Raw genomic sequence first — 18,033 nt, forward strand, 5'->3', positions numbered from 1 at the left:
TCAACTTTCATAAATTTCCACCCCTGGAGTCGTGAGTTCGAATCCAGGGCGTGCTGAGTGACTCCAGCCAGGTCTCCTAAGCAACCAAATTGGCCCGGTTGCTAGGGAGGGTAGAGTCACATGGGGTAACCTCCACGTGGTCGCTATAATGTGGTTCTCGCTCTCGGTGGGGCGCGTGGTGAGTTGTGTGTGGATGCTGCGGAGAATAGCCTGAAGCCTCCACACATGCTACATCTCCGCGGTAACGCACTCAACAAGCCACGTGATAAGATGCGCGGATTGACGTTCTCAGACGCGGAGGCAACTGAGATTCGTCCTCCGCCGCCACCACGAGAACTTAGAGCGCATTGGGAATTTTTCCTAAGCATAGAAAACTTTTTCTACATTCACACAATACATAAACTGTTCCAGATTGTTTTTAGCCATTTTATTTATATAATATGGTAAAATAAATGGTATTGGTATTGAATTATATTAAATGTATTACATTAAATAGAGTATTTTTTACTATTTTAATTATATATATATACTATCAAGTAAATATATCATCAATATCAATAGTCCTCATTAGTTTTAAATTGTCACATTTCTTAGCTGTTCATGAATTTACCCTTACCGCTTGTAATTTATTATTTTTCATTTACTTTTATGTGTTCAATTGTGTTGTGAATTCAAAAGAAACTGTGGTGAAATTTTGCAAAAGTTTTCCAAAATAACCAGTGGCTTCCTAAAATACTAAAAAAAATAAAAATATATAACCAATATCAATGCTTGGGTCACTGAGGGTTAAACGTCAATAAAATGACAAATGTTGTTGTAATGACTCTGTGGATAGTGACTGATGTGTGTTGTTTCCTACAGATCGTCTCGGGTGTCTCCTCATGTCTCTCAGCACAAGACTCACAGAGAGAAGACCTCCCATCATTCAAAGCGTGTTGGAGAGGAACACTTCCCCTTTAAGAGCGCTGACAGTCCGCTGCTCAACAGCCCCTCATCACCAGCCTCTGGAAAAGTACCTGTCATTTCACCTATTCTGTCATCATTTACTCACCCTCGTGATGTTGTTCCAAACCCATATGACTTTTTTAAAAACACAACAAAAAAAAAAGAAGAAAAATCTTTAAATGCAACAAACAAATCAATAGAAAATATACATCTGGAACACCTGCTGTGAGCATTGTTTCTGCAGGTCTGAAAAAAGTCTTAAATTGCCCTTTTTTGCAAATTAAGGCTTTAAAAAGTTCTTAAATCGGAGCTAAATAGATCAATATATCTTTTTCTCCCCAGTTTGGAATGCCCAATTCCCAATGCGCTCTAAGTCCTCGTGGTAGCGTAGTGATTCACCTCAATCTGTGTGGCGGAGGACGAATCTCAGTTGCCTCCGCGTCTGTGACCATCAATCCGCGCATGTTATCACGTGACTTGTTGAGCTCCTTATCGCGGAGACCTAGCGCGCACAACTCACCACGCGCCCCACCGAGAGCGAGAACCACATTATAGTGACCACAAGGAGGTTACCCCAACGTGACTCTACCCTGCCTAGCAACCGGGCCAATTTGGTTGCTTAGGAGACGTGGCTGGAGTCACTCAGCACGCCCTGGATTCGAACTCGCGACTCCAGGTGTTGAAGTCAGTGTCTTTACTGAGCTACTCAGGCCCCCTGGAGCAAAAAGTCTTAAATTCATAAGGTCATGGTATTAAATGTTGCATGAGGGATTGGTTTCTCATTGCGTTTAACTCGTTTTAAAGTGAAGAGTAATTTCTGTGCACGAACAGCCCCATACCAAATTTGCGGTCTCTAGGACAAACTCTATAGTGCCACCACCAGTTTGCATGTAATTACACTCCTCCTAAATATGATACAAATGGACCGCTTAAATTAAAACTCATCCCATTACAGTGGCCGCCATCTTGGATTGACATTTATCGTTTATTCGCTACTATTCCTGCCAACTTTGTCACGATTTGCCAGTGGCTCAAAATAATCTCCAGACTGATCCGCACATATTGAATAATACCAACTTTTGATTTTGTTGAAAAGTTACGTTAACACAAATTTAACGATGTCGACATGAAACAGGAAGTGAGACTATATGTTGCCAATGGTTTGTCATATTGAAACGAAACTTGGTATACTTCATCGGGACCATGATCTGAGGGTACATGCAAAGTTTGGTGACAGCGCCACCTATGGGTCAATACTTTTGAAAATGGATATTTTTGTCTGTAACTTTTGAACCGTATGTCCTAAAATCACGAGTTTGGTGTCTATGGATTCCTTGGGTCATGAGGATTTTCAAGGCCATACTGCCTCTGTGATACTGACATTGATTTTTATCTTAAAGTAAAATATCTTTTGAATGCATTGTCAGATTTATAAGAAATTTGGTATGCATCATTGACATCATGTCCTGAATGTACCTGAGCAGTTTGGAGACAGCGCCATCTACAGTTCAAAAGATAATCCACACTTGTGTGTGGACACCAACCTTGGCATGTCTTTTGGCCGTTCGCCAGTCATGTCAACTGAGTGGCACAGCGTGTAAATATATAATTGGCTAATCTATGACACTAGGGATTTAGATTGCAGAATCATAGGGAGGTTCTTATAACAATCATAGATGCTCCTGTTGTTGAGCTTCTAGATTTAATGACTGAATTACTTATTTGAATAAAAGCTTGTTTTTAATGTTTGGTGGTGATAACTTATATTTTATTCCAGAGCTTTGAAGTATATTTTTGGGTGTTGTTTAAACACTATTCCAGTGAAACAGCAGTGTCGTAGAGGAATATAGCTGATATAATGCGTCTGATCAGAAGGTAAAAGTTATTTCCACATTCTGGTGGATAGGGGCAGAGGTATTCAAGCTGTATCATGTTATTTTTTGTTAAATTAATTAAAAAGTAATGGAGATTAATACTATATACAGTATATATGACTGTTCTTGTGCTCCCTGGGCATTTACATTTAGAGAGCGATGCGATGACATTGTGTTCTCTTAAATGTATTCCTTAAGTTGGTCTTAAAAAAGGTCTTTTTTGGGGGGGGGGATTTTCCCCTTTTTCTCCGAATTTGGAATGCCCAATTCCCAATGCGCTCTAAGTCCTGGTGGTCGCGTAGTGATTCGCCTCAGTCCGGGTGGCGGAGGACGAATCCCAGTTGCCTCCGCGTCTGAGACAGTCAACCCGCGCATCTTATCACGTGGCTTGTTGAGCGTGTTGCCACGGAGACATAGCACGTGTGGAGGCTTCACGCCATCCACCGCGGCATCCGCGCTCAATTCACCATGCGCCCCACCGAGAACAAACCACATTATAGCGACCATGAGGAGGTTACCCCATGTGACTCTACCCTCCCTAGCAACCGGGCCAATTTGGTTGCTTAGGAGACCTGGCTGGAGTCACTCAGCATGCCCAGGGATTCGAACTAGCGAACTAGCGAACTCCAGGGGTGGTAGCCAGCGTCTTTTACCACTGAGCTACCCAGGCCCCCTTAAAAAATGTCTTTTAAAAAAGTCATAATACCTACAGAAACCCTGTTGACTTTCTCCCCTTTCCCTGTAAATGTATGTACTGACTGTAAACATACAACAGAAGTGCTGCTTTTAGACTTTGCTCACGTTGTTTTCTGTAATCTAGTGTTGTAAGTCTCCATCTCAGAGAGTGGTGCGGATGTCTGTGAGATACTTCATTATGAAGAGCAGTAACATGAGGAACATCGAGCTGTCTCAGCAGAAAGGAATCTGGTCTACAACACCAAACAATGAGCAGAAACTGAAGAGAGCGTTCCACGAGAGCAGCGCGGTCTTCCTCATCTTCTCTGTGCAGGGATCTGGGCACTTCCAGGTGTGTAGAGCGAGCACTTTCAGTCTTATGTAGAAACTCATCGTGTTTTCTAACTCTGACCGTTTATCCAGAAGCTCTTTTGCATGTGCAAAACGTGGATGCTGCTTCCTTTAAGACCTGAATGACATCTGTTTTATTGTTTTGTTGAATACTGAATAATTAATCCTGTTTCAGGGTTATGCTCGTATGACATCAGAGATCAGCAGTGAGAGGTGTTTGGACTGGGGTTCGGCCGGTCTGGGTGGAGTGTTTAGCGTCGAGTGGATCCGTACAGAGAATCTTCCCTTCCAGCTCACACAGCAGCTGTTGAACCCCTGGAACGACAACAAGAGAGTTCAGATCAGCCGAGACGGACAGGTGAGACACCAGATTAGACGAGTGCGTGATGAAGATCTGCAACCTATTTATGTCATGACATACTTTATTATGCCTGCATTCCAAACCCTTTAAAGTTATCATTATTGATTTAGAGTCAAATACAATAGAAATTCCAGTTTCAGAGTTTGTGCTTATTTACACAACCCGCTTACTTATTATGTAGACTTTAAAAGTGCAGTATGTAACAATTTTCATGTAATATTCGCCTTTTTTGCCAATGTGTGAGCAACTTGTAACGCAACTTAAAAAATGAGCCCTTCCCAGACTTCCTATGTTGCCTATTAAAGCCTGTAGACTGATTTTCATGCGAAGGGAGCGGGTCGCTTTTGCCGGGAAAATCCCAAATTTGTGACGTTTATGCACGCTTCCGAGAGCCTTCTATTGAATCCCGTCTGGCTAAGTGGGAACGTGATCGTGGTCGAGCGAAAACTAGAGTGAACATCGGCAGGGCATTTGATTCCTGGAGGGACCTTCGTTTGGTTTTGGGGATCAAAACCGACCCTGAATTGGCGTTCTTCTTATTGGACAGGTAAACTTACATGACTGCAAAGCATGTGAAATATAGTGCCATGAGGATTGATCTGTGTCATTTTAGCTAACTTGATCTTGCCTGCTAACACTGACGAATTGCAAACTACCTTGCTTCGTAACTTTCAAATAATTTCAACGATCTTCTCTTTATACTAAAAGTCAGGTATACAGGATAAATTTAAGCAAATACACTGTTTTCTTGATCGTAGTACAACATATGATATACAAAACACACAATAGTCTCTTTGTACGTTACGATATTGTTTTGGTCGATGCTCACGTCCCTATGGAGTGTGTGCACAAGCAACAGGCTGCAGTTCACTTAACGGCCACAGGTGTCACTAATAACAAGGGTTTCTGAATCTTACATACTGCACCTTTAATAAAGCATGCATTAAATATATAACGCCGGGGTGTTTCATTTTTAGACGCTTTGACAGGCAAGTTTTGCTCAAGCGGAACACCGGGTACAGCTCCGCTTTATTTCACATCAAGACGACACGATTTGCACTTACTTTGCAATATACATCACCTGAAGTTGTTTGGGAAGTTTGGAGTGCATCTGGAATTTATTGTTGACGTTGTCGATAACATCGACTAATCGTTTCAGCCCTATTAGTAAAGCATTATAGTGCTACATATTGTTTTATCATCTTTCCTAAGATGAAAATAATTGCATTTTGATTGGAAAAGGTGATGATATATAGCATCAAATTTCATCACTTTCAAAATCTGCGATTAATCGTGATTTATTTTAATCGACTGACAGCACTAATTATAACACAAGCAACATCCAATGTTAAAGCAGCAGAAGTTAATAAAGGTAATGGTGTAAGTGCTGTATAGTGTAAAAAATGATCATATTATAAGTGCGCTTTGTCTGCTTTTAGTTACAAAAGCAATATCTTCTTATAAACGCCATAACATTAACTTATATATTACAAGCCAAACTTCTATAATGGAAGTTATTTATTAAATAAGTCTCCAAATAAGATGCACAAACATTAAAGTTTATTGAATAGATTCAAATATAGAATCAATTTGATTTTTGTTTATACTCGAAGATCGGCTACATGTGTGATCAACATACATATTTTTCTATTTTAATCTTGTAGCTTTACTAGTGTTTTCCATAATATCTCAACGTCACAATTTAATATGGTAGTAAATTACGTGTACATAAGTTGCTAAAAAACAATATTCACGGAGGTCACGTGACGCCATGCAAGAAGCAGACGTGTGAGCGACGAGCTCTGCGCACTTTACTACATTTGTTATTATTTTCATGATATAATCTGGTGAAATTCGATACACCCAGTTACACATTTGCTGTTTGAGGCAAAACATGGCAAAGAAGTCAAAATCATCGGGCTCTGGAGACATTAAAAGACACTTACGTGTTCAGGATGAAAGCCCCGACGGGACTCGATTTGGATGGCGCGGTGGGAGAGGTGAATTTGAGAAGATATGGGGTGGACATGTTTTCTTTAGTGCTGGCTCAAGTAAGAGCAGGGGAGTCATTATATTGATTAATAAACATCTACAATTAAAATTTCTCAAACAGATTAAAGATAAATTAGGGAGAGTCATTATTGTTTTAGCTGAAATTCAAGAGCAAAGGTTGATTTTGGCTATTTACGCACCTAACGCTGATGATCAGGGCTTTTTTTATAGATCTTGAAGGGATGTTGCAAGCCGCTAGCACCCCTCATGATATAATATTAGGGGGAGACTTTAATATTTTGATGGACTCAGTCCTTGGTCATAGTGAAGCAAAAGTGTGTAAACCCCCTAGAGCAACACTGACACTTCACAGGATGTGTAAAAATCTTGGTCTTATGGATATATACATTTTTTTCATCAGTCCATAAGATTTATTCTAGAATAGATTTTTTAATATATATATATATATATCCAAATCCCTCATTTCATCTGTTGTTGATTGCTCAATTGGAAATATCTTAGTCTCAGATCATGCCCTGGTGAGTTTGGAGATGTTGCCACATACAGAGAAAAAGAAATCATATAGTTGGCGCCTTAATGTATCCCTTTTGCAAAATCCTGATTTCCAACAAATGTTAAAGGCTGAAATCAATGTTTATATGGAGACCAACTGGTCCTCAGTATCCTCTGTGGGCGTGGCTTGGGAGGCACTTAAGGTGGTTCTTAGGGGTCGGATCATACAGTATGCCTCATTCATCAAATATCCAAAGCACGAGAACTTGTGGAGTTGGAAGGAAATATTAAAAGTGCCGAGGCAGAGCTGAAGTGCCGAATGCCATCTGATGGCCTCAGAGAATTGACCCGATTGAAATATAGATATAATACTATTTTGTCACAGAAAGTGGAGTCTTGGTTATTCAGGGCAAGACAGTCATACTCTGAGTCGGGGGACAAAGCAGGAAAACTTTCTGCTAGATATATAAAGCAGAGAGAGTCTTTTTCTACCATTCCCTCAGTGAAATCTGCTGGTGGTGAAATATTTACCTTAGCCATTGATATTAATAATGATTTTAAAGAATTCTATCTTGATCTTTATAGTTCCACATCTTTGTCTACTGATGAAGATATTAGAAACTTTGTGGAACTATTAGAACTTCCTAAACTGACGAATGAGCAAAATAACTCTCTTGATTCTGAGATAACCTTGAAGGAGGTTGACGAGGTACTTAAGGCAAGGCTCAGGGGCCTGACGGCTTTGCCGCTGAGTTTTTCAAATCTTATGCTACAGAACTGGCTCCACTTTTGTTAGAAGTTTATACTGAATCATTAAAGAATGGAAAGCTTCCTCCAACCATGACACAAGCCCGGATCAGTCTGATTCTTAAAAATGACAAAGATCCAAATGAGTGTAAAAGTTACCGCCCAATTTCCCTGATCCAAATAGATGTAAAAATTTTGACAATTTTGGCTAACCGATTAAGTAAAGTTATGATATCTCTTATACATATAGATCAGGTGGGGTTTATTCGGGGCTGCAGCTCTTCTGATAACATTAGGCGTTTCATCAATATCATGTGGTCAGTGGCGAATGATCAGTCTCCGGTCACTGCTAACTCACTTGACGCTGAAAAGGTGTTTGATATTGTAGAATGGGATTATCTTTTTAAGATTTTGGAAAGGTATGGGTTCGGGAGTACATTTATTGGTTGGATCAAGTTACTTTATAGATACCCTGTAGCAGCGGTACAAACAAATGGATTAATTTCAGATTATGTTACTCTGGATAGGGGCACTCGGCAGGGTTGCCCTCTTTCCCCATTATTGTTCTGTCTTGCCCTGGAACCATTAGCAGCTGCGATAAGGAAGGAGGATGATTTTCCAGGGGTGGTGGTGGGAGGTGTGGCGCATAAGCTTCTGCTTTACGCAGATGATTTTTATTATTCGTCTCTGAACCTACTAGATCTATGCCTTGCCTCCACAGAATTATTAAGTCCTTTTCCAAGTTCTCAGGATACAGAGTCAATTGGGCTAAGTCTGAAGCTTTGGCTCTGACAGCGTATTGTCCAGTAACGGCTTTCCAGCCGGGCACCTTCCAGTGGCCCAAACAGGGCATTAAGTATTTGGGGATTTTATTCCCAGCAAATTTGTGTGATTTAGTTAGTTAATTTTGATCCCTTAATAACAAGGTTTTCGAGCGATGTGGACAGGTGGGCTTCATTACATTTATCGATGATTGGGAAGGTTAATGTTATTAAAATACCAAAATTCAACTACTGCTTCAGTCTCTCCCTGTAGATGTCCCCCTCTCTTATTTCAAGCAATTTGATAGCACAGCGAAGTCCTTTATTTGGAATGGAAAGCGTCCCAGGTTAAATTTCAATAAGTTACATAGGCCGATTGACAAAGGTGGGTTAGGCCTACCCAAGATTTTATTTTATTATTATGCATTCAGTCTTAGACATTTGGTTCATTGGACACATCCACCTGAGAGAGCTCCTCCCTGGTTTTGTATTGAACAGGAAGTTCTTGCCCCTATCTCGCCACTGCAAAGCCTTTCGATTAAACTAGCTGGAGAGGTTAAGTCGCACCCCGTTATTTTGCATTTGCACTCGATATGGACAAAAGTGTCCAGAGTGTTTAATTCTGATATTTATTTAAACGTAGCCTTGAGCATATGGCAGAACCCTAAACTATGTATTAATAAGTCCCCTTTCTGTTGGTCAGATTGGATTGTGAGGGGGGTTACTACACTTGGTGACCTATATGAGGGTGGAGTATTGAGATCTTTTGAAAATTTGGTTCAACATTTTGGCATTCCCAGATCTCAGTTTTATAAGTATTTACAGCTGCGCCACCTACTCTGCACTGTTTTTGGGAGTGGCACGCACCCCCCCTGGAGTGGCAGATACTCTGGGAGGGGTGATTGCTGCTTCTGGGAAGGGTCATGAGGCATCAGTGTATTACTCCCTGCTAATTCATAGTCTGGGGGACGGAACTTTGAATTCTCTCAAAAAATTATGGAAGATCTAAACTTGACATTGGAGGAGGGGGTGTGGGCTAGGATCCTAAAAAATATCAAGTCTGCATCTAGAGATGCAAGGGTGTGCCTTATGCAATTTAAAATTTTACATCGGTTCTATTGGACCTCCTCCAGATTGTATAGGCTTGGTCTTAAGGACACACCCACCTGCTGGCGATGTCAATCAGAGGTTGGAGACACAACTCATGTTTTTTGGGGGTGTGTTGAGATCCAGGAGTTCTGGTTGAAAGTTCAGAGTCTTATATGTGATGTATTGGGCACTCGGCTTTCACTTTGCCCCAGACTCTGTATTTTGGGCGATGGGGTGGTCATCGACGTTGAGAATCGGCACATAAAGAGTTGGGTCCTAACGAGCGTCATGATCACCAGACAGGTTATTTTAAGGGGTTGGAGGTCGGTTGGAGCGCCCTCGTTTCATGAGTGGTGCTCGGAGATGGGGAGGGTGGCGGCCTTTGAGGAAGAGATGTATAGAAGGCTGGGAAATCTGGGATTATTTGATAGGAAATGGGGCAGATATTTGGCCTTTTTGGAAGGCTTTCGGGGCGGGGGGGGGTAGTGGAGAGGGATCTCTAGTTTTAAATATGTGTGTGATTCGATTGTTTTTTGAAAATATGCTTTTTATTTATTTATTTATTATTGTGTTTGTTTTTTTTATATTTATGACCACTGGGGTGAGTGTTTGTGTCTGGTGGGGGTGTTGGGGGGGAGGGTTTAATTGTACATAATTTGATTCCGCATTTTCTGCGACATTTATTTAATTTGTTGAATCAATAAAAATTGTTAATATCAAAAAATATTATTCACATTTTTGTGGCATTATATTTAGTCACAATTGCACACAAAAAACTTTGGTATCAAATAAAAAAATAAAATAAATACAAAGTCTACAAAAAAATACATCTTAAAGATTTAGTCATTACATTTTTTGTTTTTTGTTGCCATTAAAATAAATTGTTAAAATATTAGGGCTGTGAAATTTAACACGTTAACTTCAGTGATTAATAGTTGACAATTTATTGCATTAAAAATTAACGCAATTAATGCCGTATTTTTCACTTCCTGAAACATCACTAATGTTTTCCCCACTTCCTGTGGCTAAAATCGGTATATATACATTTCTAGGGGTACACACTCGACTGGACTGCATATACTAGCACAGAAACTGATTGTGTGGAGCAGTGCATGCTTATTCATTACACGCGACACATGTTCTGTGCAAAAGAAACACGGGAGCGGATTTGCTGTAGGAAGAATGGAGACTTCACCTGCAAGTGGTGAGACAGGTGTGGGAGAGATACGGGCAAGCTGTCATACTGTATCTCTTTGCATCGCCCGATAAATCAGTCAACCACTAATCGTCTTGTTCTAGTTTTCTTTTAAAGGTGCATTTAGTTCATGGTATTATTGATGATGATCTGTGAAACTTTATTCTTAATGTAGTTTATTTGTTTGTTGTGTAATTATATAATTAACGTGTTTGTGTGTAACAGGAGTTGGAGCCGCAGGCAGGAAGTCAACTGCTGCAGCTGTGGGAGCGAATCTGTGCTAAACAACTGCAAGAGGTGTGAACAAACCGACTCAATCGTCCTCTCAATCGTCATATCAGTTAGAAGCAGATGTAACTCTAATGTTTTTATTATGTAGGTTATGGCCCCACTTTTCTGTCTGTAAAACATGAGGACATTTTCAGTGTTTCTATATCAGCGTTACTTCAACATAAAGAGAACGACTGTTTGTTTTCCTTTAAACCTTGTGATGTTCTCAGGGTGATTTGGGCCTCAATTGGGTTAAAAGTTTTATGAATGTAACTGATGTAACCAGTGTTCAATGCAAATTATTAATTGCTGTGATTTCTATTTGTATTTTTTTGCCATCTATGATGGTTTTGCACAGATGTCGAATGACTTTGTTCGTGTTTACTGTTTCACTTTATTTCAGAAAGTCTGTTTTGCATATTTTAATATCCGATTGAAACGAAAATATTAAATGCTTCAGACAGATTTCAAGTCCCAAAGGTGATCATTTCATGTTTTGGTGTCTTTGATTCTTTTATTAAATCAAATTCAGTGCGTTTTCTGTGGAAACTGACCATAACCTCCACTTGAAATGTGAATATTAAACAACAAAACCCTTACTACACTCGTGTCTGTAATTACATCTAATTTTAACTCTGGAAGAAAAATGTTTTTGTGCCGAGGCTATGAAATTGTTCTTTAATCCAGTTAATGGATGTGCAAATGTTCAGTTTTCCCTTTTTGTTGACTGTTCAATGTACTGATTATCATTTTATGGACCATCAGTCAAGTTACTGAATGTTTAGTATCATTTAGATGTTCAGTCCAGTGATGCGAATAATGCAGAATTTGCAATAAAAACGTTTTGCACATTTGGTCGTTTTTCTTTAGTCGCATATAAACACATACAGCAGAACTTCAATAGTGCAAGTGAATTTGTATTTGTTACATATTTACACAGAATCCAGAGTTTAGAATAAGAAAATTTGAAGCATTTCAAACCATATTTGCCATTATTATCTCACTCTAGTGTAGTGTGCAGTTTATATATAGGTCCTGTATAATAATAAACTTGTTGTGAAATATTGCTAACATTCTCACAAATATGATTGATTTAGCTTTGTGTTTAGTTCAGTATGTACAGTTTAAGTCAGAAGTTTACATACACCTTAGCCAAATACATTTAAACTCAGTCTTTCACCGTTCCTGACATTTAATCACAGAAAACATTCCCTGTCTTAGGTCAGTTAGGATCACTACTTTATTTTAAGAATGTGAAATGAGAGAATGATTTATTTCAGCTTTTATTTCTTTCATCACATTCCCAGTGGGTCAGAAGTTTACATACACTTTGTTAGTATTTGGTAGCATTTAAATTGTTTAATTTGGGTCAAATGTTTTGGGTATCCTTCCACAAGCTTCTCACAATAAGCACAATAAATCAGTCCCTCCTGCAGTAAAGCACCCCCACAACATGATGCTGCCACCCCCATGCTTCACGGTTGGGATGATGTTCTTCAGCTTGCAAGCCTCACCCTTTTTCCTCCAAACATAACGATGGTCATTATGGCCAAACAGTTCAATTTTTGTTTCATCAGACCAGAGGACATTTCTCCAGAAAGTAAGATCTTTGTCCCCATGTGCACTTGCAAACTGTAGTCTGGCTTTTTTATGGCAGTTTTGGAGCAGTGGCTTCTTCTTTGTTGTGCAGCCTTTCAATTTATGTCGATATAGGACTCGTTTTACTGTGGATATAGATACTTGTCTATCTGTTTCCTCCAGCATCTTCACAAGGTCCTTTGCTGTTGTTCTGGGATTGATTTGCACTTTTCGCACTAAATTATGTTCATCTCAAGGAGACAGAATGCGTCTCCTTCCTGAGCGGTATGATGGCTGTGTGGTCCCATGGTGTTTATACTTGCGTACTATTGTTTGTACAGATGAACGTGGTACCTTCAGGCATTTAGAAATTGCTCCCAAGGATGAACCAGACTTGTGGAGGTCCACAGTTTTTTTTTTTCTGAGGTCTTGGCTGATTTCTTTTGATTTTCCCATGATGTCAAGCAAAGAAGCACTGAGATTGAAGGTAGGCCTTAAAATACATCCACAGGTACACCTTCAATTCAGTACACCTCCTATCAGAAGCTAATTGGCTAATTGTCTAAAGGCTTGACATCATTTTCTGGAATTTTCCAAGCTGCTTAAAGGCACAGTTAACTTAGTGTATGTAAACTTCTGACCCACTGGAATTGTGATATAGTCAATTAAAAGTGAAACAATCTGTCTGTAAACAATTGTTGGAAATATTGCTCGTGTCATGCACAAAGTAGATGTCCTAAATGACTTGCCAAAACTATAGTTAGCTAATATTAAATCTATGGAGTGGTTAAAAAAAACAGAGAATAGAACTTACTAAACATGTCTGAAGAGTTTGTAGTTGAAGAATTGATGCATTTCTATGCCCAGCCTTATTTTTTTGAAAGTTTTTGGACTGGTGCCAGTTCACAGTGGACGAGTTACCCACATGATGCCGAAAATAGAAAACAAGCGATCAGTAGAATGTACCATTGTTCATCATGACTGGTTAGGACAAAAACTCTGATTACCAAAGAAAATATACCTTTTATCACGTGTCGTTTGCCATCAGGTTAGGACATGGTGTGACTGTGGCGGCCTGTAGCTCATCTATGTTTCTGTTTGATTTCCGAATACTCCGTTCAAAAAAATAAGGCTGGGCATAGAAATGCATCAATTCTTGGACTATAAAATCTTCAGACATGTTTAGTAAGTTCTGTTCTCTGTTTTGTGTGCAGCTGCGTTGTGTTCTGTTGTCACTATCGCTGCTTTTAGATAAACAAAACGAGTTTCCTCTTGAACGCCCCAGTGTCACGAGGGGGCTGTGTGAACTGTTGCTCTCGTGCCCGATCATGAACGCACACAGGAGATCAACGGTCAGTGAACATTCTCACTAAATAATACATTAGATTTCAGTTTGTTCACACCAAATCTTATCGTATGCTTTCATAACAATCATGAGTCTCATGAATAATTTATTAGACTTCTGAATTATACTTTTGTGTTCTTTTGAAGCTTGAAGAGGTGGTCACCATAAACTGACATTATATGACATCACTGAGCACAACATTTCTTCACAATTTCTTCCTTATGAGGACATATGGGGTTATAACAACACAGGGGTGAGTAAACAATGACTGAATTTTCATTTTTGGGTGAACTGTCCCTTTAATCTTAGTCATTATAAAATTACAGCATAAGCGGCAAATGTGTTGTGAAGTTTATGGAAAATACTGCTTTTCAAAATAAAATTAAACATCTTTTGTTGTTTTGAGTCATGCCAATAAAGAAGGCTAAGTTAACATTCACATCTAATTAAAACAAAGAAGCCTAAATTGAAATTAGCCTGGCATGCAGAGCACAAGTAGGAAAAGAATAATGAACATACTTATATTCAAATTTAATCAGAGTTCCCACTCTTTTCCAGGAGATTTTACGTGCCCAACGGGTGTAATATTTGAGCACGAAAAACACACGAGAGGTTACGATGCATGTTGTGGTTATTGAATAGTTATTTTTTCTGAATTCATTTCACACATTCATTTTAAAGGGTGCAGCACATGCAGATTATATATTTAATTAAACCACAACCTTTTGCACACTAGGACGTCACAATTTTAATTTGTGCATTCAGACATTCCTTTTTGTCCCTAATTTGTCAAATTCCGAGACATTCCGCATTCACAGTTAGCTAATGCCACTTTTATGACTGGATTCAATGATTCCAACTGAGTTTTCCACATCGAGGAAATCATAGGGCCCTACATATGGTAACTGCGGTATAAGCGGACTCGGACCGTTCATTTTATTATTTAAAATTAATTCACATCCTGAGGTGTAAAGGCCGCATCACCATGCTACCACCTTGTGTTGTGAACTCCAAAATCAGCTGTAAGGCCCTGTCCCGATACCCACACTTGTGGTCTTGGCCACTTGTGACAGGAAGTAAGTGTTCAACACTGTCCCATGTGTAAAACATGCCAAAGCTCAGTGCACTTAACCCACACTAAATCCACACTAGTGTGAATACTGCTTCTGAGCGGTCTTTCAGGCTAAGCGTATCCCAGAGTTCATCACGATCAGGGGCCACACACCGCCTACCCGAGCGATCGGTGTATTTTCGCCATGACGACGTCAAGGGAAGCTTTTCACATAAGTTATTATAATCAGATAGTGAAGCATATATTAATTTTAGTATAAATGAAAGTATTGAACATTATATATGAAAATATTATTTATGTGTATATTTATATACCTCTTTGTTATCCTTCTCACCCAATAATCACATTTTTTTGTAAAATATACGTTTTAATGCTTTTTATTTGTTGTATGAAACCACATACTGATAAGTTGTGTAGAGCAGTCTGTGGTCGTCTTATATAAATGACAAGCCAATGCATATAATTTAAATGGTTTGTATTAGTAGCTATTAATGAATCACACAGGTTTATAAAATAAAGTGTTTATTTATTTATTTTTAAATGAAGTATGCCATGTATTGAGAAACAAAGTAGAAAGAAATTACTTATATTTCATATTTTACAGCAGTTATGGACGATGCAATTTTACAGTTAAACATTTTTTAATGTGCAAAGTATTGAAAATCAAAATGAGTAAAAATAATTAACTTCTACAATTATTTTCACACAATAAAAACATAATAAAAAATTTTACTTACATATTTTCAACACAATACACTTCCAACAACCAGTAGTGTATTAATAAATGAAAAGATAGGTACAAATTTCAGTTATTTATTATTTTAAGTAGGCTATAACAGTCACCGCTACCAAAAACAATCAGTCTTCAGCTGAGTGAAAAGACAAAAACAGCTGTCGCAACCAGCACCAACATCTTTAAGTCTACGAGTGTCCCAACGTGCAATCAAAAGTCATACACACACTCGCAGTCTTCATGTGTACTTGCACACTAGTGGCCAAACACCGGAAATACGTAAGACAAGTGGGTAAGTAGGCAAAACCGCAAGTATTGGGACAGGGCCTAAGTTTCAACCAAAACGTACTGGAAACATTCTTATGGCTAGTTTTATTAAATACAATTTAAGACATGTAGAACATATCCGCATTTGTGCATCAGTGTCTGTATTGGGTGCTTTAGGAGCAAAACTTTCATGTAGGAACTTATCCAAGATGTAATCACTATCAGTCGTATTCAACATGCAGGATCACAGAATGAAACACTGATGACAATAACACCATTATTATTAGAACTTCATTAAATAAAAGGTAATAATCAGCAATGTGTGTTCACATATGGCTTTATTTAAACGTTTGAGTATGAAAACCATGCGAGAGACGTCATTACATGATGACGTAAAAGATCCGCTGAATCAGTTTTTGAACCGGTTCATGGAAACGAACTGTCTGAAAGAACCGGTTCAAGGAAATGAATCGGACTTCCCATCACTACAGTCAACCGTTGATGTTGTTTCACAATGCGCAGCCGCCGGCAGTGACAAAAAGATACAAACTTGTGTAGTTGACTCCTATTCCGAGTCCCGATCGTTAGCATGTTTTGGTACATGTAACCATGTTAGCCACACAGTCAAACAGTTTAATTATAATTGTTTTCCAGGACATTTAGGTATTTGTCTCATTTGCCATGACTGGAAAACTGCATTGCAAAATTTCAGGTTTTCCAAGAACCATGATCATGTTAATTTATCTATTATCACAAAGATGACACTGCTTAGCCAGCCAATGGTTGGTAAGGAGCGTTATTGCCGACTGAGCAATAAGACACGAGCAAATGTACTTTTCTACTAAATGTCAGAACGTTCAATATGAACAACGAGGCTAAAGGCCCCTCAAGACACTTTTGATTTTATTTTCTCCCAAAACACTAAATAGCCCTAAAAACTACCATTCCACTTTCCTAAACACCCGTTTGTCACAATAACGGCAGAATATTCCTGTTTCATGAGGTCATCACGTGCAATATCTAAAGGTTAATTTTGAGGTTATTTGATCTTATACATAAAACTTGTAGCCAATGAGAATCCTTGAAATTGTGGCATTTATTTGAAGACAAAATACTTATTTATCATTTTCAGTTTTGTTTAAGGTGATCACATAAAACGTTTTTCAATAACTGTCCAATAAGTGAAAGTAGGGGTGGGTAACATTTTATATCACGATCATTTTATATATCACAATATAGTAAATGTTTTCTGGAAAATCAATACATATTGGTTTATGTTAAATTACTATATTGTTAGGACTATTTTTGGAGAATCCAGTAAATTAATTAAATACTTTAGATTTGAAAACTACTACTTGACAAACATTAATTCTAATTTTACATTATGCCACATCTCAGTCTGATATGTTATTATGGTTGAACAATTTGGACACAAAATCAAATTGCGATTATTTTGAAAAATATTGCAATTTGAACTGCAATATGATTATTAACATTACGTTTTTTTGGCCTGGGTAGCTCAGTGGTAAAATACGCTGGGTACCACCCCTGGAGTTCGCTAGCTCGCTAGTTCAAATCCCAGGGTGTGCTGAGTGACTCCAGCCAGGTCTCCTAGGCAACCAAATTGGCCTGGTTGCTAGGGAGGGTAGAGTCACATGGGGTAATCTCCTCGTGGTCACTATAATGTGGTTCTCGCTCTCAGTGGGGCGTGTGGTGAGTTGTGCGTGGACGCCGCAGAGAATAGCATGAGCCTCCACACGCGCTACGTCTCCACGGTAACGTGCTCAACAAGCCATGTGATGAGATGCGCGGAGATTCAAACTGAGATTCGTCCTCCGCCACCCCGATTGAGGTGAGTCACTACGCCACCACGAGGACTTAGAGCGCATTAGGAATTGGGCATTTCAAATTGGGATAAAAAAATAAATAAATAATGCAATTACTTTTCACACAGAGTAATTAGTAATCGAATTACACTGTAGAAGATGTAATTAGTAAATAGTAATTCATTACTTTTTTAGAGTAACTTACCCAACACTGCTGTGGAGTGATTTCACTAACTCATATTAATATCAACACACACGATTGCTGGATGGCGCCATTTACCGAGAACCCGAGCATTACAGACAGATGTGACACGTGTTCCCTGATAAGATGATTCGGCTGAACATCTCATTAGAGGTGGTCAAGATAGCAACCACAAAAAACAAAACGATAACTCTCCTTTCTGTTTGGAACCAAGTCATACAAAGTAATGGGCAGGTT

At 38.9% G+C, this 18,033-nt stretch overlaps 1 protein-coding gene across 2 annotated transcripts in view; it reads left to right on the top strand.

Annotated features, from left to right (window-relative positions):
* Window positions 1-11,624, top strand: part of LOC127423119 (3'-5' RNA helicase YTHDC2) — a 76,859-nt gene extending 65,235 nt beyond the window's left edge. For both annotated transcript variants that reach the window (XM_051667202.1, XM_051667193.1), the window contains exons 27-30: window positions 862-1,012; window positions 3,640-3,846; window positions 4,021-4,203; window positions 10,729-11,624. In XM_051667202.1, coding sequence (XP_051523162.1) covers window positions 862-1,012; window positions 3,640-3,846; window positions 4,021-4,203; window positions 10,729-10,806 — 619 coding nt within the window. In that variant the 3' untranslated portion in view covers window positions 10,807-11,624. The remainder of the gene's footprint in view (window positions 1-861; window positions 1,013-3,639; window positions 3,847-4,020; window positions 4,204-10,728) is intronic.
* The last annotated feature ends 6,409 nt before the right edge of the window (window positions 11,625-18,033 follow it).

This window comes from Myxocyprinus asiaticus, chromosome 3 (genome assembly GCF_019703515.2).
Source record: "Myxocyprinus asiaticus isolate MX2 ecotype Aquarium Trade chromosome 3, UBuf_Myxa_2, whole genome shotgun sequence".
NCBI lineage: Eukaryota > Metazoa > Chordata > Actinopteri > Cypriniformes > Catostomidae > Myxocyprinus > Myxocyprinus asiaticus.